We start from the raw sequence: 19,871 nt of genomic DNA on the forward strand, positions 1-19,871 counted from the left end.
AGAAAAAAATTGAACAAATTAAAACAAGTTATTATTCCTTCAGCTAAAAGTAAAAATATAAGCCAATATTCTTTCTGCTTCAAAACACTAAAAAAAAAAAAAAATCAGTTCTAGTTGCAAAGGTTGCCTAGGAGATATGCCTTTACAAATAAAAAAAAAATCTTAATGTAACTTCAAAGAACGTGGGAAACATCTGTATTGTATGAATACTGTTTGACCTGCAAAAGAATAGCAACAGAGCTTAAGGTAACAATGGAGTGATCTGGCATGAGCTAACTGTGATCCTAGGCTTAGGCATAGGAAAAATAAGAGATTACATTATTAGGGACTCCAAATTGTAGAGGAATAGTCAACCACTAGCAGCAAGTGCGCTGGAAGAACAGGAAGGTCTCAGAGTGCTAAAGAATTCACTTCAAAGGTTCTCTCCATCTCCACTGAATGGACATGTGGGGTTTCTGGATACAGCAGAGCCCAATTAGGTCTTGGAAGAACTTCCTAAGCCTTCTCTGTTATTTAATCAACTTCTCCACTGTTTATATGTGCCTGCAAAAGACCATATATAGGACCATGCAAAATACCAAGAACAGGCAGCTGTGTCTCTTTCCCCCAGGTGGAAGGGCCACCACAGATCCTTCTGCTACTGCCTACAAAAGGTGCCATAAACTGATCGGCAATGGCAGCATACTCACACCACGAAATATAAGGCTAAAGTTTCGCTCATTTCTACACTGAGGTGAGGAGTGTGGGGAATTCCACATTAAACCTCCCTAAAATGGAACTTTAGACTGAGCAGTTTGTAAGTTCTGTGTTGGTATGAACCACTTTCGCTGGCATCTATAATGATTAAAAACTGAATGCTAACATTTTTTTAGAACTTAAACTTATGCTATGCTTTCACTAATCTGCATATTGAGCAACAAAAAGGAAAATTTTTTTACCTTGGAAAACGTGCTGCTGAACTGAAGACGTATGCATTTCACACAGCCTTTGTGTGCAATAACTGTTTTCACTGGTGATGTCAGTTGTCTTAAGTCATACTGGCAGATTTTTCCCCGGGAACATCCTATAGCCAAAGTAGTACCATCAGGCATGAAGTCTACCGTTGTCAGAGGAAAATCAGCTACTATTGTTGTCAGTAACCTTCAAACAGGAGAAAGGACAGGATAAAGAAGCTTTTAGAGTTCAAAAGTTAGACTTTTCAAAACAGAGTACCTAAAAAAAAAATATAAAAGCTTTCATAATTCAGCTACAGGTCCGTAGTTCCAATTCCCCAGTGCCAAGTAAATTCAGTGAAATATCTTACAGAACAGTGGCTTAGGCTTATTCCATTAAAATGGAACTTAAGACTGAGCAGTTTATAAGTTCTGTGTTGGTATGAACCACTTTCGTTGGCATCTATAATGCTTAAAAACTGAACGCTAACATTTTTTTAGAACTTAAAACTTATGCCATGCTTTCACTAATCTGCATATTGAGCAACAAAAAGGAAAATTTGTGTTCATGCTTAACAAATGAAAGACTGTACACGCCCCAAAAGATTTACCAGGATAGGATCAAACTGCCTTCGTAACAGCAGTTCTGACACCAACATTATTTACTGGTATCATCATATCCAGCAGCAATCATACACATACATACTCTAGCATCCCAAGCCTATCAACTCGAGCCTTCTCACAATTCTAGGAAGAACTTCAGGTCCTAGTTTGCATTCTTATACTACACCCCCTCCAAACTAGAGCCAGAGCCAGACTCCTGCTTTTATTCAGCTCGAGTGGAAGTACAACCCACACTAGAACCAAAGTCCCACGACACCACTCGCCATCTTACCCTCTCACCACACAGCCCCACCACCAATGTCCCATTCTTCCTGCTTTTTCAATCAATACACTCCCATATTTAAGGCTCACTACCACAGCAACGCTGTGCCCCTTACCACAACTACGTCTTGTCTTGAACCAGAAAAGCCCGCAAGCTAAGCTCAGGTGGCTGCAGGTCTCCACAGCCTGTACTGCCCCTCGCAGAAGCTAACTGCTCTCTATCAGTACAAAAAGCCCATACACAAGCACTTGGGAGAGGTCACTTGCATGTACCACCTCTGTTAGTTCCCACATGCCTTGGGTTTTTTGATTGTCTGTCTGGGGATTTTTGTTTGTTTTTTAAATAAACAAGCAGAAAGGACTATGGGACAGGTTCTCCAGTAGCAATATGCCAACCACTTCAACCACTCTGAATGCAGTCTGAATTAAATATTTCGTGGCATAGCTAGGCATGCTTTTTTATTAAAACAAAAAAAAAAAAAAAAACAACTAACAAGGATCCTTCTAAAATCAAAAGGTCTTTCATATACTCACTTTTTACTTGAAGTGTCATAGAGAATAATTCTTTTATCCAAACCTACAGTTACAAGCAGCAGCTTATTGACTGGAGAAAAGCAGATTTCTGAAGCTGGTGCTTTATGAGTATTTTCAAAATTATGGTATGGGTTCTGGCTATTTGCATCCCACAGAGTTACATTTCCACTGTCAGAAACACTGCCCAGCAACGATTTCTTAAAGGATGAATATTTCAAGTGTCGAATAGGCTGTAAAACAGACATAAAAAAATGAATTGTAATACCACTACTAAACACCATATGAAATCATTTCCTAAACACACAAACACATTAGGAATATAGATGTTGCATTAAGTTCAAGTAGTTTATAGAGGCTGGCCGCTCTAAAAAAATAAAAGACAAAAAAAAAAGCGTTAATTTTGTTCATTTCACATTACAATGCCATTTTTGCTGTCAGGAGGGCAGATTTTTTTTATTCTGTATCAGTATGGAGTACCGTATGAGCTGATCAGCAAAACAAAGAACAAGAAAAAAAAAGCATCTAGAAAAGTTTCTTGATTTTTCAGCAAGTATCATGCCATCATACACACTACAAAAAAACCACACCACATCTAAAACTGAAGGAGTGAAAAGCTCCATTATGTCACGGATTGGTGTCTGTTTCAGTTATTGCTGAGCAGTGCTTACACAGAGCCAAGGCCTTTTTCTGCTTCTCAGCTTCTCGCACCACCCAACCAGAGCGGGCTGGGGGTGCACAAGTTGGGAGCACACACACAGCCGGGACAGCTGACCCCAGCTGACCAAAGGGATATCCCTTACCTTATGATGTCATGCTCACAATAAAAAGCTGGTGGGAGAAGGAAGGGGGGAACGTTCAGAGCGATGATGTTTGTCTTCCCAAGTAACCATTACACATGATGGAGCCCTGCGTGCCGAGGGATGGCTGAACACCTGCCTGCTGATGGGAAGCAGCAAATGAATTCCTTGTTCTGCTTTGCTTCCGGGCGTGGCTTTTGCTTTACCTGTTAAACTGTCTTTTCCTCAGTTCATGAGTTTTCCCGCTTTTACCCTTCCACAGGAGGGAAGTGAGGGAGTAGCTGTCTGGTGCTTAGCTGCCAGCTGGGGTTAAGCCACAACAGTCTCCTGCCAAGAATGTTAAACTTAATTCCCCTCCACTGATTTTAAGCAATAAGCCAATCTCATAAGACACACAGACTCCAGAGTTAGGCAGGTATATGAGTCCTGCAGAAGAACAGACTTCACCCTGTGAGCTACGACCACAGAAGATGATAATGTGCCTGGCTTATCACATGAAGCCTTGCTATCACAGAACCACGTCATACAGGAACTTAAATTGCCTTTCAGAAGTAGGAAAGTATTTTGTTTCCACCGTATTGCTTCAGAGGATCTTTCAGAACCTCACTGCTCTAATACTAAATCACAATACTCAGTTTCCAGACTAATTTTATTTATGACCCATTCATGCTAATTCAATCCTATGACAAGCATGCCCTTACACTTAAATTGTTTCCCTGACTCCCCAGTGCTGCTTTTTCCTGTCTTAATAAACAGCCACTTTGTCTTCTTTTAGGCTTTATTTTGCTATAAACAATAAGCGAGACTTAGTCTCCTAAGACTGGTTTTCAGTACCATCACAGTCAGTCTCTTTGTAACTCTCCTGGTCTGAATCTTTCTTGAATATGGACAACCAAAATCTTGTATGATCATCAAAACATTTTGGTACTGCCTTTACAAAGGCAGTAACACTTTGTCCATTTCATACTGTAAATACTCATCCTGAAATACCCTAGACTGCTTTTTCTTTTTTGTGATCCAACCTAGTGTGGTTGCTCATTGTCATTTTATGATCAAGCAGCCCAAGTCCTTCTTTCCCTTGGGAATTTTTGAATCCCAGTCTAACACGAAAAGCCTCAGTTGTGACCTAAGTCTGGTATCTTGATTCCTATACTGTCATAGTTGTTCTCATGTCTATTATTTCAAACATTTTTAGATACTGTCACAATCCTCTCTCATAGACAATACCTTCCAACTGTCTCTCACCATAGGTCTACTCCTCATATCATAACCATTACTGAAAATTACATAAGCTTAACTATTGATAACACAAACAAATACTGTTCTTCCAGTATTACCTACTGTCTTCTTTCCTATAGCAAATTTCTTACCTACCCTCAATCCCTTTCTAAACCTCCATCCTCTCTAATTAGTTTTCTCACAAGGCACTGAATCAAGTGCTTTACTCAAGTCCAGACAGACGAGAGCCATGACATTTCATCTGTCTGAACATGCTCTCAAAAAGCTATTACATTATCGTAGTATAATCCACATCGCAATGCACTGTACTGGATTTTATTATATTTCTCTCTTTAACTTCATTTTAATGGAGATATTTGTTGGTTCATATGGCTCCAATGTAATTTCTAGCACTTGTACTGCCTGTCTCACTGGAAGCCTAATTGCTCCACAAAGAAGTAGCACCCTCAACTGCATATTCAAACAGGACAGAAGATGACTGTTTATAATTAATATGGTCCTCTCCTGGACATGATGGAGAGATTTTTATCAGCATTTTTCAGTTTATTTATATTAAAAAAAGAAATATTGAGACACTCGGGAATAACAGCTTCAATTACATACACGATCTACATGAGAAACGCATTGCCTATCCCTCACAGTTCTCTCACTTCCTCACCTCCAAACACCCTCCTTACTGCCCTGGCATCTGCTCGTGTTCCATTTTCTCCCTCCTCTGCCCTCCTGCCCACCAAGATTGCTCCCTCCTAGATCCCCTCAAACATCCATCCTAGCTCCCCTCAAACATCCCTCGCTATTCCACCAAGTCTCCCATTTTCTTTTCTCATTTTTCCTCCTAAACTCACAGGTCCAAGGTGAGTTCTCCAGTTTTTTTCATACACATGCCTTGCCCATATTACTTCTATTCCCCGCTTCTCATTGAAGTCATGGTGTTTCCTCAGAGAAACTTCACAGTTTAATTTCAGGTTGCCAGTAAAGGTGGTGCGAGGTGTGGGGAAGCCCCTGTTCACTCCTGACTTTCACTGAATTATGTTAGCAACAAACTTCACTTGCAACAATGCAATTGCAAGATCAGACTCAAGGAACAGAGGCACTTAAATCTGTGCACACTTTTATGAGACAGTCAAATGCATCATATTGGCGTCCCTGACAGTATGCTACATGTCCAAGTTTCAGATTCTTGCCCAGACAGCTAGAGGCATGAAACTCATTTCTGAAAGGCTGCTTGACAAGACAAAGTCAAAACATTTCTCCTCCCAGAAGTGAGTCATTTAATTTGAAGGTTTAAAAAAAAAAAAAAAAAAAAAAAAACACCAAAACTTTATCTGAGAAACATCTAGGTGAAAATATACAGTTTTAAGCTTAGCACAGTTAGAAACAGCAGACAACCAAGTCTCATATGGGAAAGCATCAAGTCTTAAGATGCAGGTGGTCAAACTACATAGCTTACAATAAGTCTCAGCTACATCTTCTCCCTTTCCCAGCCCATCCATAATTAAAGAGCACATGAGAAACTGTACTTTAGAATAAGCTTCACAAAGCAGCATTCTATCTTTAAAATACTGACTCGACTCTACATGAATTTTGTAACAAAACAAACAAAAAACCAGCATACTATCCAGTGTTCACTGGAGTGAAGTTAAAACACACATATAGCCACTATGAAAGCTGACAAGTATACACAGAAAAATATCTTCTTTATGACCCAGTGCTGCAAGGGAATGGGACTCCTTGTAGAGGAAGAGATTAACTATCACACTTTTGATCAGACATTTGAGCTATTTAGTCCTACACTGTATGTCTGAAACTGTTCAATACTGGAGTTCTGTAAAAGGGACCCCCTCACACACACCATGGGAGACAGATCTAGGACAATCTAATGCTAGATATAAGTCTCTTCCAATTAGTTAAAACCAAAACTTATCTCCTTTATAACATCCTTTTTGTTGTAATTCTCAAATTACTTTTCCAATCTTCTCCCTCTGACTAGATTTATTGTAAAATAGAATGTTAAAATCAAAAGTCATCATGATCAACTGTGTGTTCACAGAGAAAATGTTACTTTTTATGCACCAAATTTAACATTATTGTTTAACTGTGTATCCTTTTATGTTAAGTGTTATTTAGGAAGAATCCTTCTATTTCCTTCAGTTCCCTTCTTTTCTCTTTACCACTTCTTTCTACTTCCAACCTCTCCGGACCTCTGCCAATCCTAATTCCACAGACTTTTTTTGAGCTGTCACACATACTACTGTAGATCAGACTCTATCATCTATCTTTAATTTCAATACATGTTTCTGTCTTATTTCTTATACTTTCTAATGTTTTTGTCTATCTTGGTGACAAGAAACTAACACATAGTCACAGTCTGCACCAAAGAGTCTTTAACAAAATGTTGATTTTTGCTTGGCACGATGAAGTCACACTTCCTAGTCGAGTTTTTCCCAAAGAAGCAAAACTTCATTTGTCATCTCCCATACCTTTTCTTAAGTTACAGTTTAGAAACAAGAGTTCTGTTACTCGTATTTTGAACTCTAGGGCCTCCAACTCAGCCTAGCTGAAAACAGCCCCAATATAGTTCCTTAGCCTTTGTACTGCCAGCAACAGGAATCCCAAGCCTAAAAAAAGCACATAACCCATACGGTTTAATTGCAAGGTTTACTAGTTACGAGAAAAAAAAATAGCTAAGGATGCGGGAAACAAGTTAAACATTGGTACTTTTCTGAAAAGAAACCCAAAGATGTTTACAGATTACAATTTGATCCACAGAGTCAAAGAGCAAAGGTGTGGGATGTGTTTCATTGGGAAAAATCTGACTGTGCAAGCTTAAGTATCTTCTCTGAATTGAATCTAGGGAGACATTTAAGATACTTGCTTTATTTTAAGTCATCATAGTTGTTCACTAGGTGAAACTCAAACATGCTTAGGTAAATGTCCGAATAGAAGTGGGAACGGGTCATCTGTTTTCTAATGATTTTAGTCACTAACACTAAAAAAATTTCAAGATTATTGTGAATCACAATTATTTGGAAAGAGTCATGTTTTGGAACTAACCTGTCAAGACTGAAAAAAATAAAAAACCAAATATGAAGCAAATTTCACCACATCTTAACAAGTACAACTCCCGATGATCTCTGGAAATTCTGCACACACAGAACTACCAGAAACACATTTAGTGCAAGGTGTTGAACCCACAAAGAGAAAACTCAGTCCTTTTTGGAACATTTACCCGTCAATGTAGCACAAAAAGCCATATACATCTTTGTCTTAGCTGCAATTGAAGTAGATTTTCTGTAGAAGATACACATACATTTTATCTTTAAGCTTCCCAGTAAGACAACCAAACAAGGAACAGCACACTTCAGAAAATGGCTGGTCCATTACCAAGAAGGACTAGTTACACCTAGGGTTTTTCACCGCTGGAAAACAAGTGAAAAGCCCAAAACTAAACCAAAAGTAGCCTAGTGTCATTGATTACCTTATTTAAAGATAGTACAGTTTCTTAATCTCCTTTATACCTTAGTGAGTCTTGTAAGTGAGCAGGCGGATGCAAACATAGTTGATAAGTCTTTAGCTTTTAAAGCTATTTCACTACATGGAGTGACCAGAACTCATCACACTTCTTTACAAATCAGCCAGCTGTTCAAATAACTAAACTAAATCCTGTTGCTACGAGAATAGCACCAGGCACTGAAGACTTGAACAAACATTATGTTTCAAAACAAACCTTAATTCATCCTCACAACACCAAGCAGATAAGAATCTGGTAGTCTAAATGAATACCAACAGCAAAGACAAATTATGGGATCTGCAAACAACCCTGTGCAAGAACTCGACTCTAATAAAGCACAAAGGTGTTTCTAAATCAAAATCAATTAATACAATATAGGTCAAAACTCATATGAAAAGAAAATTGTTTAAAGTCACACAAAGCACTGCAACCTTGTGCTACTCTACTGCTTGTAGAGAGTCTGTGCAGTATTAGAAATCAACTGGCAAGGAAACTACATTCCATCATGCTGAATCAAACAGAGACAAGCTACATTTTATAAGGTTAGTTTGACCTCGCATTCCCCAATTCTTAAAAAAAAAAAAAAAAAAAAGCTACTGGGGAGTGGAGTGGTGACCCCTACTAAGCCAGACAGCTAATGCCAAGATCAAGCACGACAATACACTGTGTATCTATTCAAGCTTACTCAAAAACTGGGCCCCTAAACTATAAATCCAGTAAAGGCTTTTTAAATTTAACAGAATAACACGAGTCTTCAGATATTTGCTTCACTGCAGAATTCATCCTGCAATTTTCTACAAGTACTAGTTAAAACCCAAAACAAAAAAATAAAGCTATTTTTGCACCTAAGAGCAAAGATAAATTTCAGGATATCAGATAAGCTGATAAACTGGGACATCCAAGTAGCCATCCCATTACACAATTACAGCCTGACTCCATTTTAAATTAAGGCTGCAGTCAAATAACTGCCCCCCCCCCTTTAGAAAATGTTATAGACCCTTTAGAAAGCGAATAGTAGCTCTGTGCTTCCAATTACTTTGATTTAATACTTCAAATATCTTTATCCATCTTAAAGGTCACTCAGCTTTCAAGTAGGCCTCTTGATTTCACCTACCAAAATAGCTATTCACTGCATCACCTACTCCTAATCACTTTATGGTGGAATGAGTTTAATATATCAAACAGGTTGATGCATATCATCCCTGTAAGATTTTTTTCATTTTGCGATTAACTAGCAATGTAGTCCTCACTCTGGATATTCACCTCAGCTGCGTAATCCAGCTATGGATATCCCTGTAGCTTTTGCCTCACATCCACGTTTTTCAGAAGATCATAACAATCAAATCAGAAAAATGAACTCACTATATAGATGGATTTTTAGGATCAAACAAAGTATGAAGTACAATTTTGCTTCAATATAAGTACAAGACTATGGTGATGGATCAAAGACACTGCAGTACCCAAGAGCAGAGATAGTTTGAATTTACTGGAGATTTTTCACCAGAAAGTACACCGCAATTCCCATGATGCTGAAGTCTAAGAGATTCTTCATCAAGTTATATTGTTCATGCTAGACAGGAGAAAAATTTAACTTCACACTCTACCTGCAATCTAGGACTGAAAAAGCTGTTGCAGTAACAGAAAATGAGTAAGTCACAGCTTCAGTATTCCCTGCAACATTAAAGGTCAGGTTTAGGACCAAAGCAATGGTTCTGCATCCCCTAGACAGCTCCTACCTCTGTAAAAACATAAAAAATAAAATAATCCCTATAACACAAACATTTGGCTGTGCCTAAGACAACATTCACACTAAGAATGCACACTGGAACTTCCAATGGGACAACACAGCTCATTTACTAGTGCAGATGGCCTTATGTCAAGGGAATTCCCCTAACAATACCCACTAATTCTCCAGTATCTTTGGAGTCTGCAAAGAGGAATTGCAATGGAAAACCCTACCAAGGCTCTTAAGTAGTACACATACTTCGTGTTTGTCTTTTGCAGTTTTCCTCCAAACTAGTTATCCAAAATCTTACCTAAACACCTAAGTAGTTAATATAAAATCTCACTGCTTTTCTCTTTGAGCAGCTGTGCAATTTTAATCTCCACATTAAATAAATTTATTATTTCCAAATGCAGGCTTATATTCACCCCTACTGTACAGATGTCCCTGTTCACTTGTAAATCTGCTTACTTTGGATAAGTCAGAACCCAGGCTAGATGGTCTTTGATCTTTGCAACAACACACATTGAGTAGTGCATTGAAATCCTGCTTTGGTTTGCAAAGCCGACTGATTTTTGTTCAGTTCCAAGACGACTAAAGGTTTGTTCGTGAGGAAGCAGGGTCTACAAAGTAAAATTTTCTGTAACCTGTATATAAGTGAAGGTACTTCAGAAATTTGTATTTCAACGTTACCTATTATTTAAGCCTAGAATACACACAGTGGTTTTTTTCTTCCTTTCCATAAATACACTCTTGAAAATTAAAAGGAAATAGATTAGTAAAACTTGAAAGCTCTTGATATGTGCTTTCAACTTCTAAACACTGTGAATTAAAGCTACATACCTGAAAGGACCTTAATACACATAGCCTACCTGACGGCTGCCATAACCAAAGGGAGTACTTGACAAATTGGTGGTAACACTGTGTAGGATAATTTCACCACTCAAAGATCCAGAAGCAATGTAGCTATCATTCCAATTATATGTAATACATGTGACTTCATCTTTGTGATCCTGTGGGGGAGGGAGGTTAGAGGGAGAGGGTTAAAGGCATTCAGGATAAACATATATCTTATCTGTGCTTTCGTAGAAAAACTTCAGCTTCATGTTTTTTTCTGATCGTCTGTAACATTTACAAAGATTATTTAAGAGTTATTATGGAATATCCCTGAAAAAAGCAGCAGAACATACTGAAGATTAGCCATTACATTTTAACCACTTGTTTGTTTTCAGAAGATTGTTTTAATAAATTAGTAAAGATGATGGTGTAATTATATATGACATTTTTGTAAGACAACCATAGAGATAACTACCACAAGTGTCATTAATGTTATTTTAAAAGTAGAGTCTTCCAGAAACCAGTGACATTTGAATATCCTTTCTGTTAATCTGATGGACTACTGCCAGCTTCCACTTCTGTCACTTTCAGTATTAACACATATATTTAGTAAATAGCTTCTCCGTATAGTCACTTGCAATGACAATATTGTGTTTACTGAATATATAGGGGAAGACAATCAAGTAATTCTAGCCCAAAAAGGAGAAAAACATATTTAAAATATTGTATTAGCTGCTTAGTAGTTTTCTTTCAAACTTTCACTTGAAAATCCAATTAAAAAAAAATAAATCAAAGCTAAAGATCTATAGCCTCTTTAACACTGATCCTAAACAACGGCAAATCATCTACTGAAGGCATCATGGAAATATACTAGACCATCCCAAGTTTTGTGCATCATAACAAGGTTTTAGAGAATTCATGCTGGATCAGTTAGAAGACGACAATCATGTCCCATTTTTGCATAACATTAGTTCTACTACAATATTGTACAAATACAGAAGTGTTTCCTTGTTTGACATACCAGAAACAGCAATTATCTGAAATGCTGCCCTTGGAAAAAATCCCATCAGAGAATACCAATACAAATTCTCAAAATAAGCCTATTCTGAAAATGTAAGCATACATTATTGTAGAATTGTACTCTGAAGACATCAAATTAAGTACTGGTTAAATTAAATTTGCTATTTACAGCATATGAAGAACACAAGCTTGAACAAGACACGCATGTGTCCCAGCTTCTATCTGTGAACTTGATCCTACAGACATATGACTTGGAGAAAGTATATTTTGTACAGCTGGCAGCAAAACCTGGAAGTCATGAAAGCTACAGTTCTTCCTCAGCCAAACTTACCTTAAGGCTACGGTAAACCCTTCTGGATTTCAGATCCCAGATATTAACTGTGTTATCAAGGCCTCCACTCACAATATACGAAGAACTAGAATTCAAGCTCACGCATGTTTGTTTTGCCTGATGGAGAATGGGAAAAGAAGTATGTTAAAAGACAATTAAGGCATTTATTCAAATCTACGTAAAAGCATATTGATGTGTGTTTCCATTAACACAAACAGTCCCACTGACTGATGGAACTATTGTTACACTACAGTCATTTTCCATCAAAAGGCATTTAAAAGCCAGTCCTGCTTGGACATATGTTTAATATACTTTAAGATTTAAGTACATTAATTAATAAACTCTCAAATGCTCCTATTTTCCCATTCCCATTTCAATTTTTTTTACCACCTTTTCCTGCAATATGCATTTTCCCTTTAAATTATAGCTCTCTAAAGTGCAATCATAGACTTCTATTCAGGTACTGAGTTTTAAAATGAAAATGCTAAGTTTAAAAAAAAAAACTCCTTAAAAGAAAATCAAAAAGTTGTATAAATCACGTACTTCACATTCCCTAAACATTACAAAGAATATTATAGCAGCAAACCTCATAATTCAGTGAAGTGATTCTTTTCAAAATAATCACTGAAGTACCAGCTTTTGAAAAAAAATGTCAATCTTAATGATAGACCTACATTGAGGACAAATCATTATTCAGTTCTATCATGTTGAAAATTCACTTTTAAGTTCCTGAGATCCAAATTCAGAAAAAAACAAGTCCATCTAATTATTGACATGGTAAAATTGAAAATGATTGCATTAGCTACAGATCAGATTCAGTGAAATCTTCAGGACAAACACTCCACCTTTTTCAAAAGTTTACTTCAGCAACCTAAAAGACCAGTTTGAACACCTTTTCAGAAAATTTCCAGTCCAAATTACCATTACAATAGCTATCCAAGGAGAAAAATTAGAATGGTTTACAACAATAACAAGTCACTCAACTAACCATGTCAAGAGACTCTTCTAATACTAAGTACAGCTTTCAGAAGAGTTGATAGTGCTGTGCTTCCATTTAACAAGAACCACCTCCCCACCCCAACCATAACAGAAATTCTCCTGCTTCACATATTTCCAGAAGCTGGGGCCACGTATGTTCCAAGAACAACCTTTCTATAGACTTCTATGTTTTTCAACGTACAATTCACAGGAATGCATAATACTGACAATTCAAGTTGGAAAACGAAGTTCAAACTTGAGGTCTGTTCCGTCGCCTACACATTAGATCATCTGAACCACTGGCTGCCTCGAGCTACCACGTCGAGGATCAGCAGGCACATTCCCCTAGCAGAAAGGCATCAGATGCTAGTGTAACTGCATTTGTATGTTCTTACTGGTAGAACTATTTTAGAAGCACTATTTCCCTCACTCTTTACATGTATTTACCTATACACAAGGAAATGTTTTTACATACGTGTCATAACTACCAGTACTAAAATTAAATTGATCCCAATATGCAGAACAAACGTGCTACAGACGGTACACAAGGCAGAGTGGGGAAAAAAACAACAACAAAAAAGGAACAGTATTAGTCATACTTACTCCTTCAGCTATTTCAAAGAGTGGAACAGGTTTATTTTTGCAGCTTGAAACAACTATTTTATCACCAGCAGCAGAAGCAGTGGCGAGGTATCTATCTTAGTCACAAGTTACGAACCATAATTGTATTATACTGGTAATTAATAAAAGAAACAGTAAGTTTCCCTTCCTGAACAGAAGACAAATTGGTTCAGCAGTCTGAAGTACTGCACCTTTAAGAGACCTAGAAATAGAAATACAAGGCTACTTTCCAAGCTTTCCCTAAGAAGCTCTTGCAGTAACTACAGCCCTTACTTCTCATCACAAAGCAGAGCAATGTCTTTCAGAGAAGAGGAAAAATATCTGGCAGATATTATTTAATAGCTATTTACCGCCAAGGCAGCTTAACCAGTCTACAACTTGGTTTACCACCGCCCCCAAGTAAGAGCCCCATTTACCACCAGAGTTCAAAGGCATGTCTGTTGCTGTTAGCAGACTATGGATTTAAAGAACAGTCCTGTTTCTGACAAATGTTAAACTACTTCACCATACAGTTTCTAGAGTTCAATGAATGTTTGCTAATTTGTCTCCCTCTGTACTGAGGGAAGAAAAACAAAAACCCCAGAAGAACCTTTTACTGACACCAAGTACCCTGAAGTAGTAAGAAAAGCCTTCAATACAGAACTATAGAGCAGAGAAACCACCTCTGCATCCCCACCAAATGAATCGAGTAATCATTTAGATCTGTGTCATGGATGTCTTCAGGCCAATGCCCACTGTGATTTCATATTTGCTTATTTAAGAATACAGGTTAATTGGCTGGCTTTAACACCAAAGAACTGGTGGGCAGATTAGTGCTTGTTATTTCTTTCAATATTTTCAGACAACATTTTAGCTTACAGAATTCTGCCGAACCAAAACCAATGCAAATATTCAAAAGCATATAGAGTAAGATACTTCATTATTTTGGTTTTGGGGGATGAAGAGTAGACTAGGCAGAAGAAAGCACGATGTGACAAGACAGGCTGTCTATAGCTAAACTTTTCTAAACAACACATACAACTATATATATGCATAAAAATATTATATCTATGCTTCAATTTCTCTGCAAGCTCCATAGCTAAAATATTCATTAGTGCTCTGATTGTTTTGACTTTTTTCTTGTACATCCACTTATTTGCAGACTTAGAGGACAGACACATCCAGAACTCACAAGGCTTAACTGTTGTGTGTCAGCTTCCTGTCCCTCTTCTACATCAGGATCAGACATCGCTGCCTTTTCCCACAACAGCCACACAAGCTGTTCACCTGACAGTGCACTGCTTCCATTTTTCAGGCATTCCCCTAACACCTGGCACCTCGTATCATTACCCCATAATAGGCTTCCAAGACAGAGGTGAAAGGTCTAAACGGGCCAGATCTATTTTCATGCATAAATCACCATCCTACCCAACACATTTGTGCTTCCTCTGTAAACACTACAAACAGCCCAGAGAAAACCAGTGCCTACAGAGTAAGTGTAGACTATCAAAGGAGAAAGAAATGAGTAAGCTTTACAGTTGGTAGGCAATTCAGGCATATCATAATCATTAAAAAAGTGTTAGCCTCCTAAAGGAAGAGAAGCATTCATCAGAAGCATTTACCAGCATGAGTGTATTTTGTAAATCATTCCAACACAGAGAACCACAAAATTTACTTCATAATATATACAACTCTTTTTAACACTTTAATAAAAAACCAAAAAAAACCACACTGGAATTTTGCATAACACCCACAAAACTATGGCTGAAACTGTAAAGGATACTATTGCTGGCCCAACACAGTGAGCTGACTGGATGTGGGGGTGTATGTGGGTTGAACTGCTCCACCACAGTTAGAGATGAGGAATCCCATATTTTAACGTCATCTCCTGATGAAGCAAAACGTATGCTTTCTTGCATGGCTGCACCTGTTTTTGCAAAAATAAATTTTTAAAAAATGAAAATACATATATATATATATAAAGTAAAAACATACAACGGGCAACTTTGTAAGTCAAAAATCATTTCACCTATATTGTTTTCTTGGTAACTGGGACATTTATACAATTAGTACCACTCAGCTGAATACAGGACTGGAAGTAGCAGACACTCCACACTTTTGCTACTTGAATTGTTGGAGGAAACGTACGCTTTCCTTCACAAAGGAAAAGCCGTCCCCTCCACGGTATGAAGAGACTAGAATGATGCTTACGTCCCCATAGAGCTTACAGCTGCCGAACACGAAGCCGTATTTCACGGACTCGCTTCCCACCAGTAGATGGAGATAGACAAGCCCGAATCAAACCGACTGTTGCAGGGGAAGGCTACAAGTTTGGACCTAAATCATTCAGTCCAGAGTTCACCTCGGCACCCTACAGAAGACGCCCGAGCATCCTTGAAACTCAACCTTTAACAGCAGGATACGAGCGACGATGAGTCACTTTCCAACGCAGCTTACGCAACATTAAAGACGAGAAAGCCCACCACCACCACCAACGTACTGCCATCTGTTTTGGCAGACGCTGGCTTCACGGTTAAAGACAGGCTGGCCGTTTCCAGTTCTGTAAAGTCTATTCTCAGCTTTTTACTCTGGGTAATTCCAGACTAGCAGCAAACAAGGACTCCAACCGCAAGCCTTTCCTTCGCCTGAAAGCGTAACCACCCCGCAGTCATAAGTTTCCGGGCCGTTTCTGCGTAGCTTTGGGCCATCAATTCTGACTGCCGGGAACGCCCCAGAGAGGCGCCTAACGCCGACGAAACTAGTCAGGAAACTGGAGGCCCCCAACCGCCTTCCCTCGGCCGTTGCCCGAGGCACCGGCCCGCAGAGCCGCTCCTCCCGCCTCGCGCGGGGATTCCCTCCCCGCTCCGCGCCTCCAGACCCGGAGGCCGCGGGAGGAGCAGCTCCGCGCCCCACGGCACGGCCCCGCCCCCGCCTTCCACGCCCACCCCGCGGCGCGCCGGGCCGGGCCAGGCCGAGCCGGGCCGCTCCTCTCCCCCCGCCGCCGCCGCTCCCACCTGGCAGGGCGGGCGCCGGGCCGAGCCCCTTCCCGTCCCGTCCCGGCCGCGCGCCGCCTCACGGACCGGCCGTCGGCCGCCCCGATTGGCTGCTGCCCTCCGGCTCCCAGTTCCCTACGGGGTCCGCACACACTCCCAGCCAATGAGCGCCGCCCTCCCGCGCGCCCTCCCTCACGGGCCGACTTTCCGCGCCGCATCCAACTTCGCACCCCGTCCCAACAGCCCCCGCGCGCCTTCAGCTGCGCGTCCCCGGGCGGCTACGGTGGCCCGCAAGGGGGGCGAGGCGGAGGCTGGGAGCACGCGCCGTGCCCGCTGCCCGGGCCGCTCCCCGCGGCGGGCGGCCCCGACACCCGGGGCCCCGGAGAGGCCTGGCGCCGATACCCGCGGTCTCGGGGAGGCCTGGCCCCCGGGCGGGGCGTCTGAGGGAGCCCGCGGTGCCGGGGCCTGCGGGGAGGCGGACGCCTTGCGGCGTGGCGGCCGGGCGCTGCCCGCTGTTCCCACGGTCTCTGCTTTCTACACCTAGGCAGAAAATTATTTGGTAAGAGATTGCCTTTAAACAGATGTTAAACTGTGGCGGAACTTCGTGTTTCTGTAGGAATCTGGTCTCAGGCGAGCCTCTACCTCGTGTGCGGCCCTCGGAACCGGTAGGTGTGAGGTGCCCCGGGCTTTGCCGGTGGAGTTTTGATTTTCCAAGTTCGTTTCAGCTCCGGCTGTGTCCAGGAACTCAAGAATCAGGAAGGGAACTCGTGTCACTGTTCTACAAAATGCCGTTGCGATTTCCCTGCAGCAGTGAGGATCACGTCTTTGTTACATCTGTTCACACTCACTCCCCAGTCGTTCACCATATTTTACATCCTCTCTTCTCAGGCGTCCGAGTGTCAGGGGACCCACAGCATTCCTACCAGTCCTCTGCCCCCACTCCTCTTTATTGTCCTAATTTGCTTTTAAACCAACCACGCTTCACTTCTAAGGCCAATACTTGTTGTTCTGTTCCGCGTATCTTCAGTACATAGAATCAAAAGCTTTTTCTTTCCCGTTAACAGTATCCTCGGGCTTGCTTTCTTTACCTCCTCAGTGTGGAGTATAACAATGTTTCCAGAGAGGTAGCTGAGTTCCTGCTCTCCAAGCCCTGAAGCCTCGAAGTTGAGCAATTAGAAATTTTCGGTTTTCTAAGTAAACATGACCAGCATTTTTTGTTTCATTCTGTGACACCCCCTCAATGAAATCAGTTTCTCCTGCTGCTAGGACCTTTGGTGGTGGTTTTTTTATGCCAGTGACTGTGCTGTGTTTCTTCTTGGCATTTATAAGAAAGCGCAGGGACACCTTGGTGTCTCATCTTTGGGGGATGGACAGCAGCAAGAAGCACGGTTCCTAAAGCAGAGTGGCGCTGTCGCTGGGGAGGGTGACGGCCGCCCACGCAAGGCCGGGCTTTCCAAGCAACGGGGTAAGGCTGTGAAAGCGGTTCCCGGGAACCTTTCCCTGACACCCGAGACAGGCAGATCTGGCTTGGAGGGAAACTGCGCCTTGCAGGTGGAAGAGACTCCTCTTCACAGAGCTTTCCAGGCGAGGAGCATCAGCCCGTCTCTGGCAATCTCAGCCAGGTATACAGCACGTGTCCCAGGATTTCCTGTAGCACTCCACCAGGAAGTAAGGAACTTCCATCTTCTACATGCTTCTGCTCCTTTCATCGAGCTTTTTGCTGCATGTCATTCACATTGAAGAGCAAATTAAAAAGTCCAGTTTCCTACCACTGAATAAAAGTCATGACTGAAGTATGTAGTGATGCAGTGCAGAGGAATGCAGTCCTGGTGCAACAGCAGAGGCCTTGAGCAGAGGGGGGTCAGGATGCAGCAGAGGAACACAGGGGTGAGGAGGAATGGGGCACATCCCTGGCGCTGGAGACTCCATAGCTGCAGATGAGTCACCGTCAGTTAAAGACTCGCAGACCTCGTGCTGGACAAAACCAGTTTTCACGGGCAACAGAGAGACCTGAGCCCAAGTACCTAACATATGTAAAACACCATATATATTGAATTTTGATGTAACATGGAACTGCAAACTCATGAAGAAAATGCAAGGTGTAAAAGTGTACTAAACATATAAAAATTACCCCAAATGAATCCTAGAGTGAAGGAGAAGAAAACATAATCATCATACCCCTCCAGCCCCAAGACTCCAGATGTGACAACTTGCCCTAACAGCTCCTCACACACACACACCAGCACGAAACCACTGACCTTCAGACCCAGGCGAGCAGTGGAAGTGTGAGCAATACGCAGGTGAAGAGGAGTAAATTAGCAAGAGTGTATAATTTTAACTGTATTACTATTATTATTACTTCAACTTTTCCTGCATAGAAGTATTCTTTCTTTTCCCATAATAATTAGACCTGGTTTAATAATGGTTCTTAGATTAGGCTGAGATTTCAATTATGCTAAAAATAAATTTTTGGCTCTAAATACAAGTTGTGTTTCCTCTGTGCCCATAAACAAAGTTTTCACTGTAGCAGCAGTGACTCTGGGTTCTGAACCATGAGCTGCAGAGTTCCTGGGGGGTAAGACCAGTGGGGTCACTGGGGAAAAAAACAACCTGGATTTCTCCACAGTTATAATTGTTCTTTAAAAGAGTTTTGAAATGGTATTACTTCACTTGGTAGTGGAATCATAAGAACGGAACAGAGCTCATTAATACATTACACATTGTATGACAATGAAATGTATACAGTAGTTTCGTAGGATAAACTGAGTCTTGATTTTTACCTCTGGCTGTGCCGTATTCTAGCTGTATGATGCCAGTAGCCGTGGGGAACGCAGCAAGGTGCGAAGCGTGAGGCACAGACCTCGTCCCGCTCCCGTGCCGCAGAGCAGCCATGGGAGCCGTCAGGCACTTGCAGTTCTCACGTCTGGAAAACCCACAGCAGAGGCTCCTGCGCCGACCCCCCAGGCCTTGGCGAGCAGAACACACGGCTTTGCCTAGGGTATTGCTGGTTTTTGGTGGCTGCCGAAATGTTCTTTTCAATTCTGGGTGGCTGGCCAGGAGCTAAGCCAGCCGTGAAGGCGCACTGACTCCTTACAGAGCTTCACCTCCCGCACGGCTGTCTTGAGAACAGCCCAGGCAGAGCCAGATCCATCACCTTGTGATGTGTTCTTACATAGCATGTTCTAGTTTTCCACTGTGCAACACTGAGATTTTTGGTGTAATTCACTTCAACGCATACTTTTTTTCCTTTGCACGTTAAGTGGAATCCTAAATCATGCTGACATGGGAGACAAATGAGAATAATTCTAATTATCTCTGGGGTTTCAAAGTGGAAAATTAAATTGCAGTGGTAAATATTTGACTTCAGCACTTGTCTCTGGACCCTTTCACCCATTCTATTTTAAAGATTAACCTATGCTGCATATTTTCACTTCTCTCATTTGATGATGTCCTCAGTATCTTTAACTCAAAGAAAATCTTTGGCAAACATA

The 19,871-nt window shown here is 41.0% G+C and overlaps 1 protein-coding gene across 5 annotated transcripts in view; it reads right to left on the reverse strand.

The window, feature by feature from the left end:
• NEDD1 (NEDD1 gamma-tubulin ring complex targeting factor) overlaps positions 1-16,479 on the reverse strand; it is a 30,114-nt gene extending 13,635 nt beyond the window's left edge. The window contains exons 1-7 of one of the 5 annotated variants that reach the window (XM_075428582.1): positions 16,333-16,376; positions 15,171-15,314; positions 13,391-13,485; positions 11,810-11,926; positions 10,494-10,634; positions 2,352-2,581; positions 939-1,140 (exon numbers count right to left, since the gene is read on the reverse strand). In XM_075428582.1, coding sequence (XP_075284697.1) covers positions 939-1,140; positions 2,352-2,581; positions 10,494-10,634; positions 11,810-11,926; positions 13,391-13,485; positions 15,171-15,306 — 921 coding nt within the window. In that variant the 5' untranslated portion in view covers positions 15,307-15,314; positions 16,333-16,376. The other 4 variants (XM_075428581.1, XM_075428579.1, XM_075428583.1 and 1 more) reach the window with 4 other exon arrangements.
• Positions 16,480-19,871: the final 3,392 nt, after the last annotated feature.

Source organism: Opisthocomus hoazin, chromosome 8, assembly GCF_030867145.1.
Source record: "Opisthocomus hoazin isolate bOpiHoa1 chromosome 8, bOpiHoa1.hap1, whole genome shotgun sequence".
NCBI classification, from domain to species: Eukaryota; Metazoa; Chordata; class Aves; order Opisthocomiformes; family Opisthocomidae; genus Opisthocomus; species Opisthocomus hoazin.